Genomic DNA, 20948 nt, shown 5'->3' on the forward strand with positions numbered 1-20948 from the left:
GTGTTAAGTCGTTGCCCCTCGAATTTTACAGAAGATAATTGAATTGTGAGAGGACTTTGGAAGATTTTATTTTAGACAGGTAAATCGTAAAGTGGTACTGAATGTAGGGAAACTATATCGCGATCCATGTTTAGTTATGACACGTGGGTGGTTCGCATAAGTGCACAGCGTTTCTCACGCGGCTCCAGTAGCACCCTTCTCTCCCTTCCTCTGAACCCCCTGCATAGATACAGCAATCATGCTTCTAGTTCTGCTCAGTGGCGTACCCACTGCTCGCAATACTACTCTTTGTTGTCGTTTGCTACCTCTAATCCCTCTCGAATGAAGCGTAATGAGACTATGCTCTGCTCGAGAACCGTCTAAATAATTGTTAACACACACATAATAGAATATAGACTTAAGAAGCCAGAAAGAAAATTTTGTAGACACATTGTATTCTGTTTTGTTGTCGGAGTCGTAAAGCTTTCAAATATTCTTGAACAGTTGCAATCGAGTTGGTTCTTTATTTCTTGTATTCTTCACGGAAAATAACAGCTTGAAATTTCAACTAACCCTGCAGTGCAAGACCACCGTGACTTCTTCGAAGCGCGGTCCAAGAACGAAGAAAGAGTCATCGTCAATTAACCCTGAGACTTTTCGCGCGTCCCTCGAATGAACATCGGCCATAACCCTGACACAAACGCGATTTACAATTCGATCGTAACTGTCGGACGTTCTCTACGCCACTGCCCACTCTCGAAGAAGAAACTCATGCATTAGCAGCATTGTAAAGCTAGAGGCTGGTGGAAGCATCGCGGCGTTCGGTATCGCGACGGCTCATCGTGTGTATACCTAAAACCACAGCCGCGACCTGGGTGGGCAAAGGTTGTCGAGCAAAGACCTCGTCACGACCGACCGTTCTCCCTACGACTGAACGTCTAGCTGAGGATACGACGTCCTCCTTCTGACGGTTCTCTTGTCCTCTTGTTGCTAAACGTTCCGCGAATAGACAGAGTATCCTGAATAGCGAGGCGCTCTGTCATCCTAGGGGATTTGCATTCGCATATTGAACCGAGAACTTTGAGGCAAACTGATCTTCGAAGAGTTTATTCTACTTTGTAGTTAATTTAATTCGTAATGTAGAGATGTTCAGTAATAATTAGGTACAATTTGCATGTCAGGTTACAGTGATTGAGTCATTTTAAAAAATTCAATGTTCGAATTTTCAAATTTTGTCATTTTAAATATTCAAACTTCCAAGTTTTCAAATGTTTAATCTTCAAATTTTAGAATTTTTTTATTTTTTTCAATTTGTAGATTTCCATTTCTTGAACAATGTAGGTATTCGTCTTACATTTTTGCATGACCATTTACAATCTTTACAAAGATCAGAGGCCCTCAATTTCAAAATGGTAAATAGCACACTTATTACCTTACGTGGTGATCGCTTCATACGCGTAACCATGGTATGATAAGGACGCCATTTATGCAACTTGTCGTTCGAATTCCTCATTTAAAAGTCCGATAAGAGGTATTCATGCGCCGCTGACACGACGACTGTCAAGCAAAACGTTGCGTTGCGCTCTTAATATACTCGCTGCACCTGATCAGCATACAAATCTTACCATTGAAATTGCAGATGTCCCAATAAGAAGAAGCGGGGCTTTATGCAGCAGCCACTGTGCTTTATCTGTGCATCGTACACGGTAATATCGTGAAGCGCTCGTACGAATAAAGAAAACTTGATAAAGTATTCGTGTATGTGGCTTGAGAATGACAGTACGAAAATAACATGTGTTCTTTAACCAAGAAATTGGAAATAATACCTTGAAGTTAGTTTAGCAGTTGAGAAGAGTGATGAACTTGTTTTAAGGTTTGACATGAAGACTGTTCTCAAAACAATGAATATTCGATGCACGTATTTTTATTACATATTTTGAGTGGAGACTGTTTTCTCTACTATTCGTGTTAATATTCTTCTTCACAGTAATAGACCATTGTCTACCTGCCATCGCCAGTGAATTTCTCTCTTCTGCGAAGACGATGCTTATTTGCATGCGTTCAATGGCGATACCGCAATTATGGAGCCGTCACAGCGACGTCTGAGATACATATGCTTTATTCCAACGTCATACTACTTTCGATTGCAATGTAAATCTATTCTTGTAAATTATTATTGTAACGCACATGAATTTTGCAACTTGATCATATACTCGTCAAAGTACACAATGCTATAGCTATCTATATTCATGTAAACATTTTAGAAATTCGAAAAAGTTGAGAAAGTGATATGCTGGTAAAACTAAAGAGCCGTTCAGGCATAAATAAAGATAATTTTAGAAAACATCGTTTCAAACAAAATTAGTTTGAATAGGAAATCAATGTAAGTCATGATCATTACTTTTTCGTGACAAGTGATTGTGCCATGCATCTCTAAGTATCTCTAGGCAAATTAAAGAAACAATAAGATTGCATCAATTCATCTCACAAAGCACCTTTACTACATTAGCGGTGTATGAATTGCAAATGTCTCGAGCTATTGTGAAACTCGTACACATGCCCATATCCATACGAAATACAATCAGTATCAGCAATAATCACTGTACTCATTATCTAACAAACTATTATTCACAGAGTGTCACGACGAGAACCAGAAAAAGTTCTCTCCCTGAGCTACTAAATCTCGAGTAGTCTACAGGCCCCTTCGACGATAGACCAAAAACCAACGAGAGACTTCCGCTGATGATCAATGCGAAGTTCGAGGGGGAAGAAGTGCTTACTGAGAGTGAGAAACAGGAGAAACACGAGGGGAAAACGATTCAGAAGGAAAAGAGAGGGTCCAGAGACAGATACGATCTCGGAAGTGGGTCAACAAACTGCAGTTCCAGATCTTTGTCCCGGAGGGAAAAGCGAGATAGCGACGAGGGACGTTTCGCCAAACCCGGTTACCGTTACCGTCGAACACGAGGGGGTGGCTGGGAGAGACGGGAGAGGGCCACGATCGCGATGGTAGGGGCAGGGTAAAAGGATTGATGTGCGTCCATAACTCATGCAGAAACGCGGTCAGGTGCACAACTGGATCAACCAGAGATCCCCCGCGATCCTATCATCCTACGATCTACACTTCGTGATTCCCTCTCGAGCGATACGCGATACCAGCTGCCTCCATCGCTGACGCTTGCATTAGACTCATTTTGCTCGACTAATTGTTATGAGCTAATATGGCTAAATATGGTAGTAGCTAAATAATACTACGAGTTAAGGGCTTCCTCATGTTCTGAGTAAAATTTTACTCCCTGTAATCGACATTCCTTTCGCTTGAGTCGAATGAATTGCAATTTGTAAGTATTTTATTACTGGGAACTTCTTTTACTGAATATGGAAGTTCGTTAAACAGTTTTCATTAAATAAGATAATTGAGAAACAGTACTTCGAAAATATAGTAAATCTTAAATTGAATGTTATTTATAAAATGTTGGTTAATAAAATATAGGTATATTGGACGATGTTTTTGGCTGGTTCTAGTATTCAAACGCTATTGTGTATGCGTGTATATAGTGTTCCAGAACTTTCGCCATTTCACCTTCAATCCCCCGCGAAATCGAGGCGTGCACCACGCGAGCACGGCGCGATTTTTCAGCCCCACGCGCGACAGGTTTTGCCGGATCTAGGAAGCAGGGCTCCAAAGTGAAAATGCTCGACCTTGTGCTAATAAATCTCGACAACTAGTAATTAGCTGAATCGACTGCCTTTGGGCTCGTATGCAGTTGATACGTAAAATAAAATCGTTACTAGTTATTGACGCTACGATACGTTGATGTTCGTTATCCTTGCAACGTTATCTAACGTCGATTCGATACGGTGATTTCGATCTTTTCGAGAGACATAAGTTGAATATTATCGTTCTATTAAAATTTGCGAAACTATACAGATACTCTAGTTCTACGAGGATAAAAAGGGCAAAAGCTTTCGACAACTTGCTAATTGATGAGCTAAGGCCTTAGGTCATAAACATATTTATCAATTTATGTTCTAACTTTCAGTCTAAGCTAACTGGAGATACTTTTACTTTCAACAAAGTATTTCGCCCACACCGATCACCACGTCTCTATCTGCACCAGCAGAAAAAACTCGGTGATTTGTGCGTTTCGAGTCGTGATAAAGCGAGTGGCAGCAACACAAGAAAAACTCCAGGAAACGCGAGATAACGAATGTTGGAATGTCTGTGGAAATTTAGCTGTCAGGTTCGCGCGAGATTCCGCGTTTTGTTGCTGCGCGGTCGCGGCGAATAAATAATCCGCCTCCGACTGCGGATAATCTGCCACCGATAGACCGACTCGCCGCTATGTCAACGTCGCTTTGGCTGCTTTCCCACTGCGAGCGAGCGGCCGTCGACGAAAGGAAAGAAAAAAAAAATGCTAATGAATCCCGCGTAACCGGTACGCTGATTTATGGCGATCGTGTTCCGCTCAGAGGATCATTATGACACTGTTAGCTTTCGTCGGTGGATTCTAGTCAGACAGCCAGTGTGTACGAGCAGTGCTCGGCTTTCTTCCCCTTGCTGCCGGAAAATATCGACGTGTTGCAATCATCGATACATAATGATCGTTGGAACCAAGCGGAATGACTTACAACCTTTCGCAACCATTCGTAATTAAAGATACATAATTCGTTCGAGGCGACTGACTTTTAATACGTTCGACGATAAAATCTATTGCAATTCGTTTGCCAAGGACTGACAATGACAGAATTTATTCCCAATCTTCGGAAGTCGGTCTGTTTTTCAAGGAAAAGTAATGACTATGATCCCGGAATAGCGTGGGAAAAGATTATTGGAAAATTTAATACTTGATTTTTCGCTAGCTCTCCCATGTGCATCGTTTAGAAACGACCTCCAGGAGAATTCGTTTCTAATTATCATGGGAAAGTCTCTTCGAGAAACTTCACTCACATCCTGCGTGCTTCTCTACTACGAGGTGTAATTATATTTGATATGTACGGTGTGATAAACATTATGTCTCTCCGCGAAGAATTTCACGAGGAATTCTCGGTATTCCTGCATTTTTCGCGTTCTTTGGTCCCGTCCGTTGTACGTCATCTTTACCTCCTTCTTTTAATTAAAAAGGTTTAATATCCTTGTCATTATTGTTACTTAAATATATGTTTCGTGAACGTTGATGCTCGTCTGATCGCACACGGAACTTTTCTACTTATCTATTCCACTTGTTTCTGTCGCTACGGAAGTATTCTTCAATTTGCATTTTTCTGGCAGGAAATGTGAAAATTTTAATATTTAAATATTTGAGAATTTGAAGATTTGAAAGTTTAAACATTTCAATATTTGAAAATTTGAAGATTGGAGAATCTCAAGATTAAAAATTTGGAATATTTGAAAACTTGCAAACTTAAAAACTGGAAAATTTGAAGATTTAAATATTTGAATATTTTAAAATTTCTTCTCTGTACCTGCTTAGGAGTTCCCCTAGCGTAGAACTGCACCTAATACCGAACATTAGCTATATCTTTAAAAAATGAAATGAGGAGAGATTCTCCTTTATTATTTTTGCAGTTTGGCCACTGTGTCACATTTTATTTTTCAAAGAGATACATAATGTCCGGTTTTACGTGTCGTTTAGCACTCCCTCTACATATGCACCTATGTAAACAGGTTAGTTCACAATCAAATTAGCTGTCTGTATAGCCACAAGAGTCCTTAAGGAAAAATTGACCCGTGAATCTATTGAGTGAGAGTCTCAGATGAATCGCAACTTTCCGGCTAGTTTTCCTTCTCCTCGACGAGGGAATACACGCGGAAATCGCGCTTCGAAGATGCCGAAAGATAGAACACGACGTTTCTCGAAAGGAGCCTCGAGCAGAATATGCCGCGCGGTTTCCTCGCCTTCCACTCTTTCTCTACCGTGAGCTTCCTCTCGCTTTGGTCGGGAAGGACGGTTGCACGAGGCATCATAAAGCCGCGAGATGAACGATACCGCAATAGGCTGCCGTCGCTATCATACGTGATATGTTTTATGAGCTGAAGAGCATACAAATGTTAAAACGACCGAGTCGAAGACCTCTTGAGTTCCTCCTTACCACCAAATTCACAGGATTACTTTTACAAGATCGGCTCCGACAACAGGAGTCTTCAATTCCTCTTATCAGTGTGATAATAAAAGTACGTATACTAAAGACTGACTACATCAAGGAACAAAATTGAGAAAAGTGGAGTTGTAAAGAAGATCACTGTTATCTACAAACCCATGTTATTCTCCATAGTAATTTTTCTGTTGACCCCATCGAATATTCCTGCCATTTGTCCATCGAAATCCTAATTTTGGAATGGAACATAGCAACCACAAGGATATTTTCTAGGATATGTCGACCAGCCTAGATACATTGAAAGCACGTGTTTTTTGAATAGGAAAAGGCACCATCGATTGCTGGAACTGTACCAAGAAGAATTGGCTGCAGGATCGCGGTCCCATCGATCGGGGGACGCGGCGCGAATAAACGGAACCGGCAAGCACAGCAATAAAATAAATTGGCGTTATGCGCGATTCTTATCAATGAAATATGCACTTTCTCCGAACAATAGGCATTATTATGTAATGCAAAATACATTTGGTTTCCTCGTGTTCACTTTCCTCGATGCCACGCGATAACGGACGATCGTTATTCAAAATTCTATTCCAACGCGTTAAGTAGCCCGTGATTTACCGCCTTTCTCGTCTCGCCTTTATTCAGCCCCGTTCGAGCACAGTCTGCGAACACCGTTTCGAACGTACCTACCATCGATACGATCGAAAATTCGTGCCACCGATCGCCGCGAAAACACCCTTCACGCAGAGAAGAGGCCACGTAGCCACCTGTTCTCTTACTCATTCGTTGCACCACCTTTCAGCGTAAATTAATTTATAATTGAGATTTCCTTCGCAATTCAATTACCGCACAGCTAACACCGTAATTACTGGCGATACCGTTTTCACGGCAGTCGGCGATTAGCTTTCGCGGCGAGATCAGCGAAAAGATTAATTAGAAAAACGTCGTGGCCCCGGATAATTGATAACCGCCAAGGTGGGCCGGACGTGAGCTAGGAAATTCGTAGTTGCGGCAAGGATGTCGGCCGGGAAGATATACAAGCCGATATTTCGCACCTCGTCTGTGATTATAGTGGGCGTGTCGGAGATGTCATGGCAGCGGGAAATTATAATTATTAGGGAAACCGGTGCCGATCGGGTTCGTTTGTTGGAAAGCGTTCCATCCTTTCCTGCATAGGTTAACAAATTGCCAATTTTGCGCTGATCCCTATTATTATTGCGCGCGATCGAAAGGAAAAGCGCGGACAGGACGCGATAAATCGTTCATTTGAGGCATAATGATCGTAAAGATGCGACATTTCCTTTGTACCTACAATTCATCTCACGATACACTTTAATTTTTAGGTTTTTCATATTTAAACTGGGTAATGGAGTGAACAGCATGCTGTCTATCACGGAAAGGAGAGTTGATAAATACCTGGCCAAACGGGCGAGGTAGAGAAGAAACGATGATACTTCCTTGACGCAGAGAGCCCCCCTTCTGGTGGGATCATCCTCGAACTCGAGAACTGGTCTGCCGTTTGCGTCCGTGTGTCCTGTAACAGAAAGTTAACGAATTGGTACTGGCGTGACATTTTTCGACATAAGATCAAGGGGAAATAATGATAATATAGAAACCGTATCCAAAAATTCTGAAGTGCTTTAATATTTGCACTTCTTTAACAGCAACAAGGCATCGTACTCTACTGCGTCAAGAACATCATACCACATGGTATGGTAGTCATAGTTCGATCAACTGTACTATTGTTAATGTTAACAAAAAAAATCGCATTGATTTTTTTAGTTCTGCCATATGTTTCAAACGAATGATTACTTATTGTTTAAATCGTACTTAGTTTTAATCGATCTACATGTGTTGTACATCACCTTTTCTATTTGTACATCAAAGAGCTTTGCCCTTCAACAAACAAATAAATAAATAAACAGTACAAGAATATAATTGATAACCCATTTCATATTTTAGAGCAAAATAAGGTTCATTTTTTGAGAATAGATTTCATATGTTGTATGGACTCCCCCTTTTTGTATTATGATGCATGTAACGAGCACTCTGCCATGGTTCTCCTTAAGAGAATCTTGTCAAATAACTTCTTAATATTTGCAAAATGTGGACTACTTAATCTAGAAGACACAAGCTTTGCACTGATAGAAATTTCATTCTCGTTTGCACAATACTTCTGTTTCTGCAGCTAGAAATACGCTATCATTGAAGGAGCTGAACTTAAACAGTATCACGAAACGACGCTCACCACTTACAAGAGAACTTTCGATACCACTAATGTGTCAAAGTGATCCAAGCAGCTAACCACGCTCACGTTTCTCAGGTTTTAAATCGTATCCCGCGCCATGAACAACAGTGTTATTCAGCTTCGACTCGTAATTTGCGGCACGAGTATTGCTCGTCATTGCGAGGCAAGGGGGTTGAACCAGTTCCCGTCAGTGGCTGCTCGTCTAGAGGATTTACTGCTCTTCCTCCCCCGCTAAAAAAGGCGACCGAATTCATTTGTTCGATCGAAGATTACACCCGCCGGCGACGTAGCGTGCATACATTCGAACGCAGAAGGAAACGCGCGCACGAACGATCGTACCGCGTGGTCGCATTAACGGCGTAATAAAAGTCGGTAACAGCATTTGATTACAGGCCGTGATCCGATTCGCCCGTGTACCACGGCCCGATCGTAATCTTTTAGCCGGCGTGAGTTATTAAATGATCGCCTTTTAGCCTGTTGCGCGCGCCTATCGCCGCAGAGTAGGTCATCTTCCAGCTAAATCTTTGCTTACGAAACCAATGTGTACTCGATGAAAATGTAATAACGTTTCGAACACGACTAGATAACGCGGATAACGTGAAATAGAGGACATCGTAAAATCTTATTGTCTTAATCGTGACTGGAGCGACGTAGAATAAAGTCCGATGGGGGGATAGAGAGTAGGATAGATCGAAGGTATGTGAGTAGCGACAGGATGGCAGTTTGGGAGACTATCGTTCGTATTTAATTAGACGATGCTACGGTAGCATGTTGTGCAGTCGCTGTCAGCTCTGGCACATTGAAGAATTCGATGACTACGCTCTTCGTCTTCCAAGAACGAATAACCGAGCACCGACGAGCGTGATCGCGGTCTCGTGACACGTGCCAACGCCAGCATGTGCGCAACACCTTGAAATATACCTCGGGGCGCGCGCCCAGGGCGTTAATGATAATTCATAGTGGTGTAACTTATATGGACGATTACGTGGTAACGCGATAATAATGCTCAATGCCAGTGGGTAGACGTTGAAGTTCGAATACGCTCGCAAATTCTTCAGGTGCCAGCGTTAATGCTTTTGCCCTTGGCGAGGGGGTTTCATTTACCCCAATTGAGTATCTTCGACTTTTTTCTGAGCATTACTAATCTATCTAACTACTTTTTACTCCTACACACTTTGTATTTGAGTAAATTTAGAAAGTCGTAAAAGTTGTTCGGATACCAGGAAAGAGAGTTCAGAAGCTTCTAGGTGAACTAAATTAACATCAGTCCGCCTGAGGAGTACGTGTAATGAAGATGACAGTACAGGAAGAAGGTCAGGAATCTGTTTACGAGGTAGTAAATCAAGTTTGACGACGTCAAATCCCAACTTTCCTAAGAAACTTCCTCAAACGAAGCATCCCTAATCACCGTCCGAAGATCGTCAAGATTGCAGTGCCGGAACGATCGAAAAGCCTTCAGAATGCTTTAGTTTCCTAATTTCTAGAGGTAAGTAGCTGCGCAAGGTCCAGGAAACATGTGACCGTTCGCTCCCCGAAGCGTGCATACGAAATCGGCGAAGCGACCGAGAGAACAGGCAGGCTAATCGACCGGTAAACATCGAACACTCCTCGACCTACCGTGATTTCTCGAAGCAAGGAAATGCAACGGCATCGTCGGTCGGCCGCGCGCGCGACCTTTTTTTAACGATCGAACCAGCCGCCTCGGATTACCATAACCGATCGATTACCGGCCTTTCCAGCGGCGGTTTCACCGCGAGATGAAGACGTTAAGCTAGGACTGCCTGCAGCTCGGGGACCAGCGTATCTCGCTGTCACGAGGAGCACGATGTCCGATGGACGTTTTCACACATTCACAGCTGGAGATCACGGCTTCGTCGCTTTTTGTCGGCGCCGCTGTCGATATCGAGCACAGCTCTTCTCCTTCCGGGGCAACGGAGAGAAGAAAACAGGAGAGCCGAGATCTCGGAGGAGATGTAAGCCGATGGCACTCGATGCTGAGGGGGAGCTGTTGAATATTGATGGGGCCGACAGGAGTTTTAAGATCTTAATGGAACGCTTTGGTAAGGTGGAAAATCTGATTACTTTCGGTGGGTGGTTTCAAGGGATAAGAAGAGTACAAAAGAAAGTGATGTAGGACCTTCTATGTTAAACATTTTATAGAGAGATAGATACTATACATGTCCATTGAAAAGTCTCCTGAAAAGAATTATCTCTAATCCCTTGTGATGGGACACGATTGGGACTGCAGGGTACTATTAAAATTTTCTAATTTCAAATATTCAAATTTTTTAACCTTTAAATAGACAGATTTTTAGATTTTCATATAGTTAGGCATTCAAATTTTTAAATATTCAAATGCTTAATGTTTGTAATATTCGAATATTTCAAGGAGATAAAGTTCGTGGACCAATCTTAATTATTAGTATCTCTTGAACTATTATCAACGTTCACAGAAAAAATAGATATTAATATACTAAGGCTTGACGAGTTCTGCAAATTGGCCAAAAATCGTTAAAAACCGTAAGTTACACTTGAAGAGCTCTTCTCCTGAAGTCTCTCGCAACCCCAAGACTGCTCTCTGCTCCCTATCCCCTCATTCAATCCTTACTGTTCCATATTCTCTACTTCTTCCCTACAAGTGTACCACTCACATTCTACGTTCTCTAAAACGACCTCCATCTTGTTCCCCCGCCGAGACACCGGTTCCCGAGGGCTCCACAAAATTCCTGCGCTTTCTACCTGGCGCGCCGCGTCCCAGGATCGAGTTACAATAATAACCGTCCCACGAACGAGCGCATATATCTGCACGGCGTGCATTCCGCCTCTACAAATCGTCGGTCGTCCATCATCATCGCATTACCCCCTCGATAAAGATTGAACGCGGTCTCGACTTAGCTTTTAGCGTAAATCAAGCGTACTTACGGCTCACGACCCACCGGCTCTCTTCCCGTCGGAGGTAAGAAAGTCTCGTTCGTCCCTTCCTCGCGGGAGTGAAGGCAGGGGCGAGGGAAAAAAGGAGCAGGCCGAGGAGGCGGAGGGCTGGGAGGATCGCGAGTAGCCGCGAGGCGGGCTGCGTGCCGCGGGACTCGTGAGAAAGATGAACGATAGTCATCGTCGATGGATGCGTCAATATGCGTGCCATTAGCCGTTGCTTTTTCGATTTATGCATCCGTGATCCCCCTGATTCCTAATTACACGCTCGAGATACTCCGCCTCGCACCGTCACCTCCACCCTCTCGGTTTCCGTGTACCTCGCGTCGAGCCTTCGATCGATTTTGCATTATAAAATGAAAACGTAAAAGCGCGGAGAAAAGGAACCCACAGTTCCTCGGCACTCGAGTGAGTTACTGCGAGTGACTTTAACGCTGGCTCGCCGCGAGATCGACTCGAGATGCTGAAGAGTCCTTCGTCGCGGCTAGAGACGCAACTCGACTCGACGCTCCCCTGAGAGAGCCACTAATCGCTTAATTAGTCGCGCCATTGCTGTGGATATACAAAGAGTTTCGCCAGGTCGACCATGAACACTTTCAGCGTTTTCAATGGAGCTTTGAATTATGGAAGCGTGATGTTTCAATCATTGCACTACGAAACTTGTTAAATTCTTTTCTTTTTTACTTATATTAAAGTTTAAGGATCATTGACGTTTATTAATGGAACACCCCATGTATTGGACAAGAATGTTTCGCTATTTAAACGCAAGTTGCTTTTCCATCTGATGATGATGCTACCAGACGACGCGAATTCCTTGCATCGTTTCGTATAACGGTAATTTGAATAATCGAGCGGGAAATCGGAGAGGGTTAGGTAAGAATAGCTATACGGCAGTTGTGGGTAAAATCTGTAAGGTTTCATATCTCTTCTTAATTCATCTTTTCCGTGGAATATTCTTTAATGACGAATTAGAAAGTATTAAAAACTTTAGTGTCCTGTTGATTTAAAATTACATTGAACTTAATATTTCTCGGTTACTGTATGACCTTTTCAAAGACTTACGTTCAATTACGATAATTTCAATGGGCCTCTTAAGAGCAACTATCATTCTCTATTTCAACGCGTTAAAGAAATTGATTTTAATTGGATACCAAATTAATAGGAAAGCCAACGTAAGAAGTCGCGAGAGAGGACAATCATTTACATTGCCACGGAACGTGGTCTTCGTATAAACACACTGATAAGTAAAATTATCGTCGTGAACGTGCGGCAGGTTGACCCTAGAGAGCTCTATCGGGCACGACTTGGCTCTGGATTAACACTCGTTAGCTCGCTCGGGACGCCATAATCGCTTAATTAGTCGCTCAGTTGCACCGCCGCGAACCTTCTTGGAATAATCGATTCCCCGTACGTTACCTGTGACGAACCACGATGTAACTTCTCTCTTACCTGGGCAAATCGAGTGAAAAGATCTGCAATTGTAATTTCGACGAACAGGTTTTCTTCACTCGACTTTTGCTCGTGGGGGGAACGTGAAGAGAAATAATTTGATAAATGAGAAGTAGGTATATGAAAATTAAAATTAGAGTGAATATGAACATCTGAAGAGCTATAGACCTGATTACTTCTATTGAAGAAAACGCAAATGAGAGAAGGAAAACATAATCCTTCATAACGTAATGTGAAGCAGAAAACTTTTTAGTGAGAATGTACTTTAAAGAGTTGAGATCAATTACCTCGCCTTATTAACTCGTCTCAGCTCAATAATGAAACGCTTATCTAATCGTTAGTACCGTATTCTTTATTCAACACCTCATTATATTTTTCTTCCATCTATCTTCCCCTAATTCCCACTAGAATTACTCTAACTACCAGCGATTCGATCATAGAACCGCATGAAACGCGCGTTAGTGTGTGATTAATGTTCGCGAGAACATCTTATTCGCGGAAAGTCCTCCTACAAAGACTAGCGCGTGTTCACTACTTAAGCACGAATACTCGCGGTAATGCGAAAAAAAGACAGACCTCTATTAACCTTCAATCTCTCACCTTTCGACAGACTATCGACTTCTGCGTACAGCTCGTCGATCATGCGCGGCGCCACGTAACGCGTTTCCGTACTTCACGCTGGTAAATATATCAAAGCTGTTCGGGCATTAGTTGCGAATTGCGCGACAAAGTATCCAACGGTGTATCTAGTAGCTGCTTACAACGTATTTACTCATTCTCAGTGACTTATTTTATCACACCTCGAATTTCCAGCATTGAACGAATTTTTAAACCTACTGAATCGTTGACAAAAGAAAATAGGTACTAACCTTCCAAAAACTTAGAAAATTCCACAATACTATAAACTTCCCTGATCCTATTATTTATCTCCCATAAAGAACCGAAGCAAAGCATCTTACAGCATTCTCTAATCTCTAGGTTCCACTCCACAGCTAAGCCTTTCCACATTAATCGCGCTCACACCGTTCCCCGATCCGTGCCACATTGCGAACGTGTAATTTAATTGAAAAATCCATCCACGGCAGAAGCAACAAGCAACGAGAGGAGAAGGAAGACAGCTGGAGGGAAGAGTTCGCACGGGCCCGAGAGAGGCGCGTGTACCGCTTGTAGCAGAAAACTTTCTCAGAAATCCTCATCTCGATCTCGTCCGAAAGTATTCCATTCTAACACGGTCGCGCGAGCGCATGTACACGCGAGGAGGAATATGGCGGGTTCGTGCGTGGCTAATGCGCTCGATCCAATCGTCCGAGTGATAACCATAATCACGCAGCGGCTTAGGTATACCGAACGCGTCCGCTGCGTGGATCGCGCCTCCGTCGACGAGGATGCAAGCGAGGCACCGCCTTTCTCCGTTTCCACCGCCGCGATTTTCGCGCTCCGACGTTCCTGATTTCTTCGCCGGATCAGCGGAGCCCCCGTGGCGGCTCCCACGCCCGCGCGATCCTCGTTATTTACGAGTAGAAACGGACGGTCGAGGGCGGACCGAGGCTGTCCGACGCGAAACGGGATCGAGCTACTAATTGGTGAGCGAATTTTAATCGGGAAACGTGCTCGCGCAACGAACAGCGAGGGACGGATGAACGTATGGGAAACATCGCGTTCCACATTTGCAGGTCCCTCCGCGCAGGGTGAAGTAGCAATTATTGGTGTTACATAGTCATCAACGAAACTGAATCGGTGAAGGGAACACATGTTCGAGCGAGAACATGAGAGTGCAGTGGAAATTGGAGTGAGGATGTTTCGAGTAAATTTACGATTATGTGAATACAACTAACGAAGTGGAAACTATGAAAATAGGAATTTGTTTTACACTCTGAGTGTTGTGAAGTGTACATTATTTTGGATACACTTGATATTTTATCCGTGATAGGTTCACAAGTCAAGACTGACTCCTTGCTATGTTTAAAAGGAGAAGAATGTTTTGTGTTGATAAAAGAGTACAGAACTCTTTTTACAACTGAATGAGAATTTATTCAAATTCGTGTACAAGTCATGTATCACGCAGTGAAAAGTTTAACTTACTTTGATGAAGTCGAGTTAGTCGTTTTCAATTTCATGCGAGAGTTGATCGAAAGCGACTTTTACAAGAGATCGCGTCAGTTTTCCAAGGAAATGAGATCATGCTAGTGTTTCGCGGAACCACTCGTTCCAGGAGCGCAAATCAATGATAAGGATAGCCGATAACAGGTCTTCGGCGGGTAGGTGGGCGTACGTTATGCTTGCAGGAGCGATCGAAAGTATCCCTTCCAGTTGTATCGATCACTGATCGAAAGTCAGTCGCCATTCTGTTCCTCGGGCGCGACGCTCAAGAAAATGCCTCGATCTATCTCTGATTTACACCCGAGCAGAGAACGTTCGAAAGTTTTCGTTTTTTTACTATTTTTAAATGATTGATCCCCGCTTCATACCTAAGTATAAAATATGTTCCCTTCACACATTACGTAACAAACAAATGATTAAGAATAGAAGCTAATGAACAACATACCAATACAAATTGTACAGAAAAGGTATTAAAAATAAAGGGCGAAAAGAATAGAAAGCAGAAAACTCAGAAAAAGTTCCTACAATATAAAACCAGAATAGAATTACCTTCTCATTCTAAAACCATCCCTCTCCTCCAATCCCCGCATTGTATCAAATAACGCAGCAATAAACAAACCCCGAAATGCGATATAAATCACCCCAAACTGTCACAGTATCGTTCGAATCACAGCAAATACATCTTATCGCACCGATTTCCCAAAAAAGCCGCCCGCCTTTCACTCGGCGGCCGCGGCCCGTATCCGTCGCGTATCTCCTCATCGCGATACATCGAGCACGACGTTGAAGAACGACGTACAGGTGTGTAAAGCTCGGCCCGATGTTTACGAGCGCGCGAGCTCGCTCGAAACAATCCAACGCGCCACGGCGTCGTTGATTTCTCGATTGCGGTGCCCCGCTTATCTCGGCGCAATTAACGCCGCGAATAAGTCATCGAGAAGGCTCGATCGAGCACGACAACCACGCATGGAAGTCGATTATCCTTCGGAGGAGCCACGAACTGGATCTGTCGCGCGCGATATCGATCTCATTTGCGACTATACGCTCCATTTCGATCGAACTCAACGGCAAGAGAGCCGCGCGACGTTCATTAAGTTTTTGCGAGGCACTTTGCGCGTATCGAACCTGTTCAAAGTTTACCGCGTGACTGTTACAACCCTGCCCGCGACCCATCGCGTATCCCGATGGTGAACACTAATGAATGGAGGAAATTGATAAACCACTGTTGCACGAAGACGCTGAGACACTGTTTTTGCACGTGGCTGAAGAACTCTCCAATGCTTGTTTAATTATCGCTTCTCCTTTTTTTTTTTAAGAATTAATTCGATTTATCTTGTGGAAGATTTAGATCGTTTATGTATCAGATTTACAAAGATGAATAGATTTTGTAGAATGATCACGGACTTTTGTGCCATTTGATCCTTCGGAGCGTTTATCGTTGACCTTTACTACTGGCTCGTTCAATGCCCGTATGAGCGAACGCGCTAGCTGTCTGACAATCACGGTGTCTTTCTCCTTGGTGTGATGCGATTTGAATCAAGCTGATTTTATGAGCAGGCTAATAAATTTTCCGGGTGCCGAGGTGATTACTCGGATTAATTACGCGTAAAAACTGAAACGAATCGCTCGAACTTCCGCGGCACTCCCTTTGCCACTCGCAGCTTTCCGATTTTTCTTCGACTCCTTGGACGAAGATTATTTTCCACGGTGGACGTTTACGAGCCGCGTCGCGTGGAAAAATCGTCAGGATATAATTGCTACGTGCGTTCCGACGCGATATGGTGAGTTTCAGTGGGTTCGTTTACTGCTTTCCCTTGTTGGAACTTAGTTCGCGCGGCGCGCATAGACGTTTTAGTATCGCGAGGGTTATTACCGATCGCGACGGGCCCGTGTGGCGCAATTACCGTCACAGAAAATTCATGGTAAGTTAATAAATTGGTAGGAATGACACGTCGGCAATCAGATGCGCATTGATCAGCTTCCTCTCGCGCTGGGGACTAACCGTAACGCAGAAGAAACGATCGGGCAAGCATTCCTCCCTGGTCATCGAAACAAACCGTGACGTGTTTACCACACGCATTCCTTAATGCCTGTCAGGCGTTTTACGTCATGTCCTGTCTCCCTGTTCTGACTTCCTCAGATGATTTATGCTTACACGTTACCGTTTCCACGAATACAGTGACTTTAGTTATAGATATACGTGGAGGGTTACAGAAGACAAAGATAAAAAGGGCTTGGTTGGAACAGTTTTTTGGGGCTGATTATGAAAGTAGATGTAAAAAAGGTAGGTAACTGTTTAACTTCAAATTAAAATTCGAAAATTAACAGATAAAAATAAAAAACGTTGAAGACTAGAAAAGCTTGCAAATTTGAATGTAGGAAGATTTGAAAAACTGTAAAGTCGAGTACTTGAATACTTAAAACTTTTTATTATTATTATTATTACCATTAAAAAATTTTGAAAATTTGAAAAATCAAAAATTTGAAAAATGTGGAAAGTGAAATTGGAACATCGACGATAAAAGATAAGGAAATCCTGTTCCACTGTGAGTGGAACATCACGCAATTTCAATAACGCAATGTATCGACGAATTAAAATCAATTAAACCATAATGTTCAACGAAAGTAAAGATAACGAGGCACTCGTTCAATTCTCGTTTGATGGTACGATAACAAGAGGAGACGATCATAGATGATAATCGGTCGAGATAAATAGACTGAGCCACTCCACTGACATCGAACTCAATCAAATTTCTAATCTGAGTTGCAGTGGCATCGTTCATGTAGCAACGAATTTGCCACTTTCTCGCGACGGCGCGCGGTTCCCATAGAGCGCGAACAGCTGAAGTCGATCCCTCGCAATTAGTGCCGTGGAAAATCCGAAGGCGCGCGCGAAAACGGGCGAGGCGCATCGATCAGCCGTGGAGGGAATTATCGATTGGCCTCGGCGAAACCTTAGCCGGACAGCTCCTTGGGATCTGGGTCGTACCCTGAATTCTGCCTGCGTGCACCGATACATCCACCTCTGCCGTGTAATTGCTCACGTAGTCAGGCCTAAAACGACGCCCGAATACGTCATTATCGAGTAACGAAAATTACAATGTTCCTTCTCGCCGTCTATTAACCGGTTTTAATCGCGCCCCTATTACTTCGTCGCGGACATGTGCCTGGTTGGTTTCCTTCTTTGGTAAGTGTGACGGTGGTACGATGCTCTCGATTCGTGCTGTAAATACTTCGAATTTCACGAAGACATTGCGAAAAATTGGTTGGAAAGAATGGATGAGGATAAAAACATTTTGATTGGTCGTTTAGAATCTTTCAATAGTGTCGAGAAATAATATTTAGAATAGATAATCGATTGGTAATATATCTTTAGTTTTAATTGCACTTCACAAACTCCTTAAAATTAAGAATGAACTGACAAGAGATACATTGATTGGAGAAGTCTCCAATTATAACGATCTATAACACAATACATAAAGTACCGCAATCCTTGCATAGATAATTAATCTAATGCCGCGCCAATGTAGTCATTATCATAAATCGTGTATAGGATGCGTCGCAGGAGGGATGTATATCTGTACCTATCACGATAAATTATCACAGAGAAGATTCCCTTAGTACATTGAGAGACTATGTTGCCAGGTCCACCCACGTGAGATGCACGAGGGTTTGACAGGGAAGTACCAGGGTCGTTTTTCAGAGAAATTCATCCTGGTCACCATTGCAATGATGAAATGTTACCACCATGGTTCCACAAAATCATTAATCAGACCTCGAATTGTCTACCGCGAAAATCGATTCAGAACAGATTGTAAAAAAAGCTTTAACTTGTTTATCGAGGAAAATGAATTCACTTACGTAAAAGTATTCTGCATATGATAGAAAATAAATTGTACTATTTTGTGTACTGAGGTCCAAGTAAATTAATTCAACTTTAACTATTTTCAAAGACACCATTTTAACACATTACGGACGAGTGACGAAAACTTGCGTCGAAATGATATAATCGTGGATGTCAGGAGACACAACTTTGAGTTTTTAACACACGTTTTGTTTCCACACACTATACACTTCTTTTAGGAGCCTTGGTAACTGTTCCTTAAAATTGTTGCCTTGTAAAAATAATTAGAAAATGTTATACGAATTTTTAAAGTACACAGTGCAGAAGATTTTAAATTATTTAAATACCCCGTTTGCAATGCGTTAATTACGTATATTGAAACACGGTTCTAATCGAGGGTTAACTCTAATGACAGGTTGATCTTCGGAATAACCGGTGGCATAAAGAGAATTGGCTTTCGAAGGAAGTTAGTAACAGAGTTACTTGAAAAGATGAACACGGAACGGCAGACCCCGCGACAGTGTAATTAGCGCTCACAGCCTTTCCACTCTTTCATTGACAGCGCGTAAGGTCGCTGGCTCGTGGCCAGCTCATAATTATCCATGAACTTTTCCCAAGTAACGACGCGATGATAGAATATCGCGCGGTGGATATCAGCTGGTCGGGCAAGATTATCGAAGTCGTCGGGTCAACGGCTCCGCAAACATCTTTATTGTCGAACGAGCAACCGTAAAGAGCGGATCTCGCTTTCACGCGCAAGCTTCTTCGGCTGAATTACGTGCCCGTGTGTCCGTGCATGAGTTAAAACAGACGGCTCGATCCTTGTATGGAGCCGATAGAGAGGTTCACGCTGGTGAATACCTCTTTTTGTGGAAGAGGACCTTTCACGAATATGTGTGTATCAGATAGCGGGAGAAATATGATAGAATTTAAAATTATGCAAAGGTTACTGAGGAGTGTCTTGTACACGTACAATTAATTATCGATTTAAAAGATTTCAATTTCTCTGTCTTTATTAACGCTAAGAATATTGAACTCTGAGCCGTTACGTAGAACCTTCAGGAGTTTCCCAAACGTGCACTTTAATGAGAATATCATACTTAAAATATACATGAAAATACAGGATAAGTCACGCAGCTGTATCATCTGCATTTTCTTGTAAATCATTTGTTTTATAAGAAAATATTTTGAATGAAAATTGTTTGGTATCGAGACCAGCATACCAACAAAGAGCATACTCTCGATAACAAACAACTTTTGTTGAAATTATCTTTTTCATAGAACAAATAGTTTGTAGGAAAATCCAGGCAATATAGTTACATATCTCACCCTGTATATAGGTAATTTTTCCAAAGTTTTTTACAGAAAATAAATAACTCAAATTTTATATTGTTGAGTTATGAGCTTAAAGAACGCTCTCAGAGTTAACTCAAAACATTCCAATATCTTAATCTACCAAATCAAAGGATTTTAATTCCCAGTTTTAAAGTACATTCAAAACACCAATCACAATCCAAGTCCAACAGAATACAAAGAACCCTGTTTCTAATCGCGTCATTATAATCTTCCGTCTCAGTTTCCACAGAAGACCTCCCAAGCTGTACAGGAGACAAGTCGTCGACATAAATACAGATCGATAGATTTCACTCGATAAACGGTTACCCACCGACATAATTTGTACCTAGCGACCCTAATTGAGTAGGAAACAGCAACAAATTAATAACCCGCGAAACCGTTTAGCGTCGATTCGATTTAATCGCGCCACGAAAGCCTGTGTTTTACGTCCGCGGGAAATTAGACCGAGCGAAGGCGTGTATCCTCGATCGGCGTCCGACGATCGCGTCGGACGCCTTCGAGCGAAGAAAAGTTCCCGGAATACGCTTAGACAGGCGGCTAACTTTCGAATACGCGGACCTCCGCTCGATCGATTCGACTGTCGAACCCCTCGTCGCGAGCGTCGACGACGAGCTTCCTCTTCCTGTTCGTCCCGCCCCTTTTGGCCAAGCACGGTCACTGTTTCCACTAGCTAATCGGCGACAAAGCGGCTGCTTTGCCAACTACGGGATTACAGTTAGCCTCGGGAGGCTCCCTCTTCGTCTTTCTCTCTCCATCTAGGACGGCTCGAGAGGATTGTCGATAGGAATGACGAGGGAAAGATTCACGGGCGCACGTGTGCTAGTGGCCCTGAAATAATTTAACCCTCCGTAGACACACTTGGGTTTCGCACCTTTCGTCAGCACATTGAGACGATTTATTTTATTTTTTTTCTGTTCTAAGCTTACGAAAAAATGGGAAAAA

The 20948-nt window shown here is 42.8% G+C and overlaps 1 protein-coding gene across 3 annotated transcripts in view; it reads right to left on the bottom strand.

Moving 5' to 3' along the window:
• The window catches only part of LOC143183654 (uncharacterized), a 299903-nt gene that overhangs the window by 83217 nt on the left and 195738 nt on the right, over positions 1–20948 (bottom strand). For all 3 annotated transcript variants that reach the window (XM_076385316.1, XM_076385333.1, XM_076385323.1), the window contains exon 7: positions 7495–7612. In XM_076385316.1, coding sequence (XP_076241431.1) covers positions 7495–7612 — 118 coding nt within the window. The remainder of the gene's footprint in view (positions 1–7494; positions 7613–20948) is intronic.

Source organism: Calliopsis andreniformis, chromosome 2 (genome assembly GCF_051401765.1).
Source record: "Calliopsis andreniformis isolate RMS-2024a chromosome 2, iyCalAndr_principal, whole genome shotgun sequence".
NCBI lineage: Eukaryota > Metazoa > Arthropoda > Insecta > Hymenoptera > Andrenidae > Calliopsis > Calliopsis andreniformis.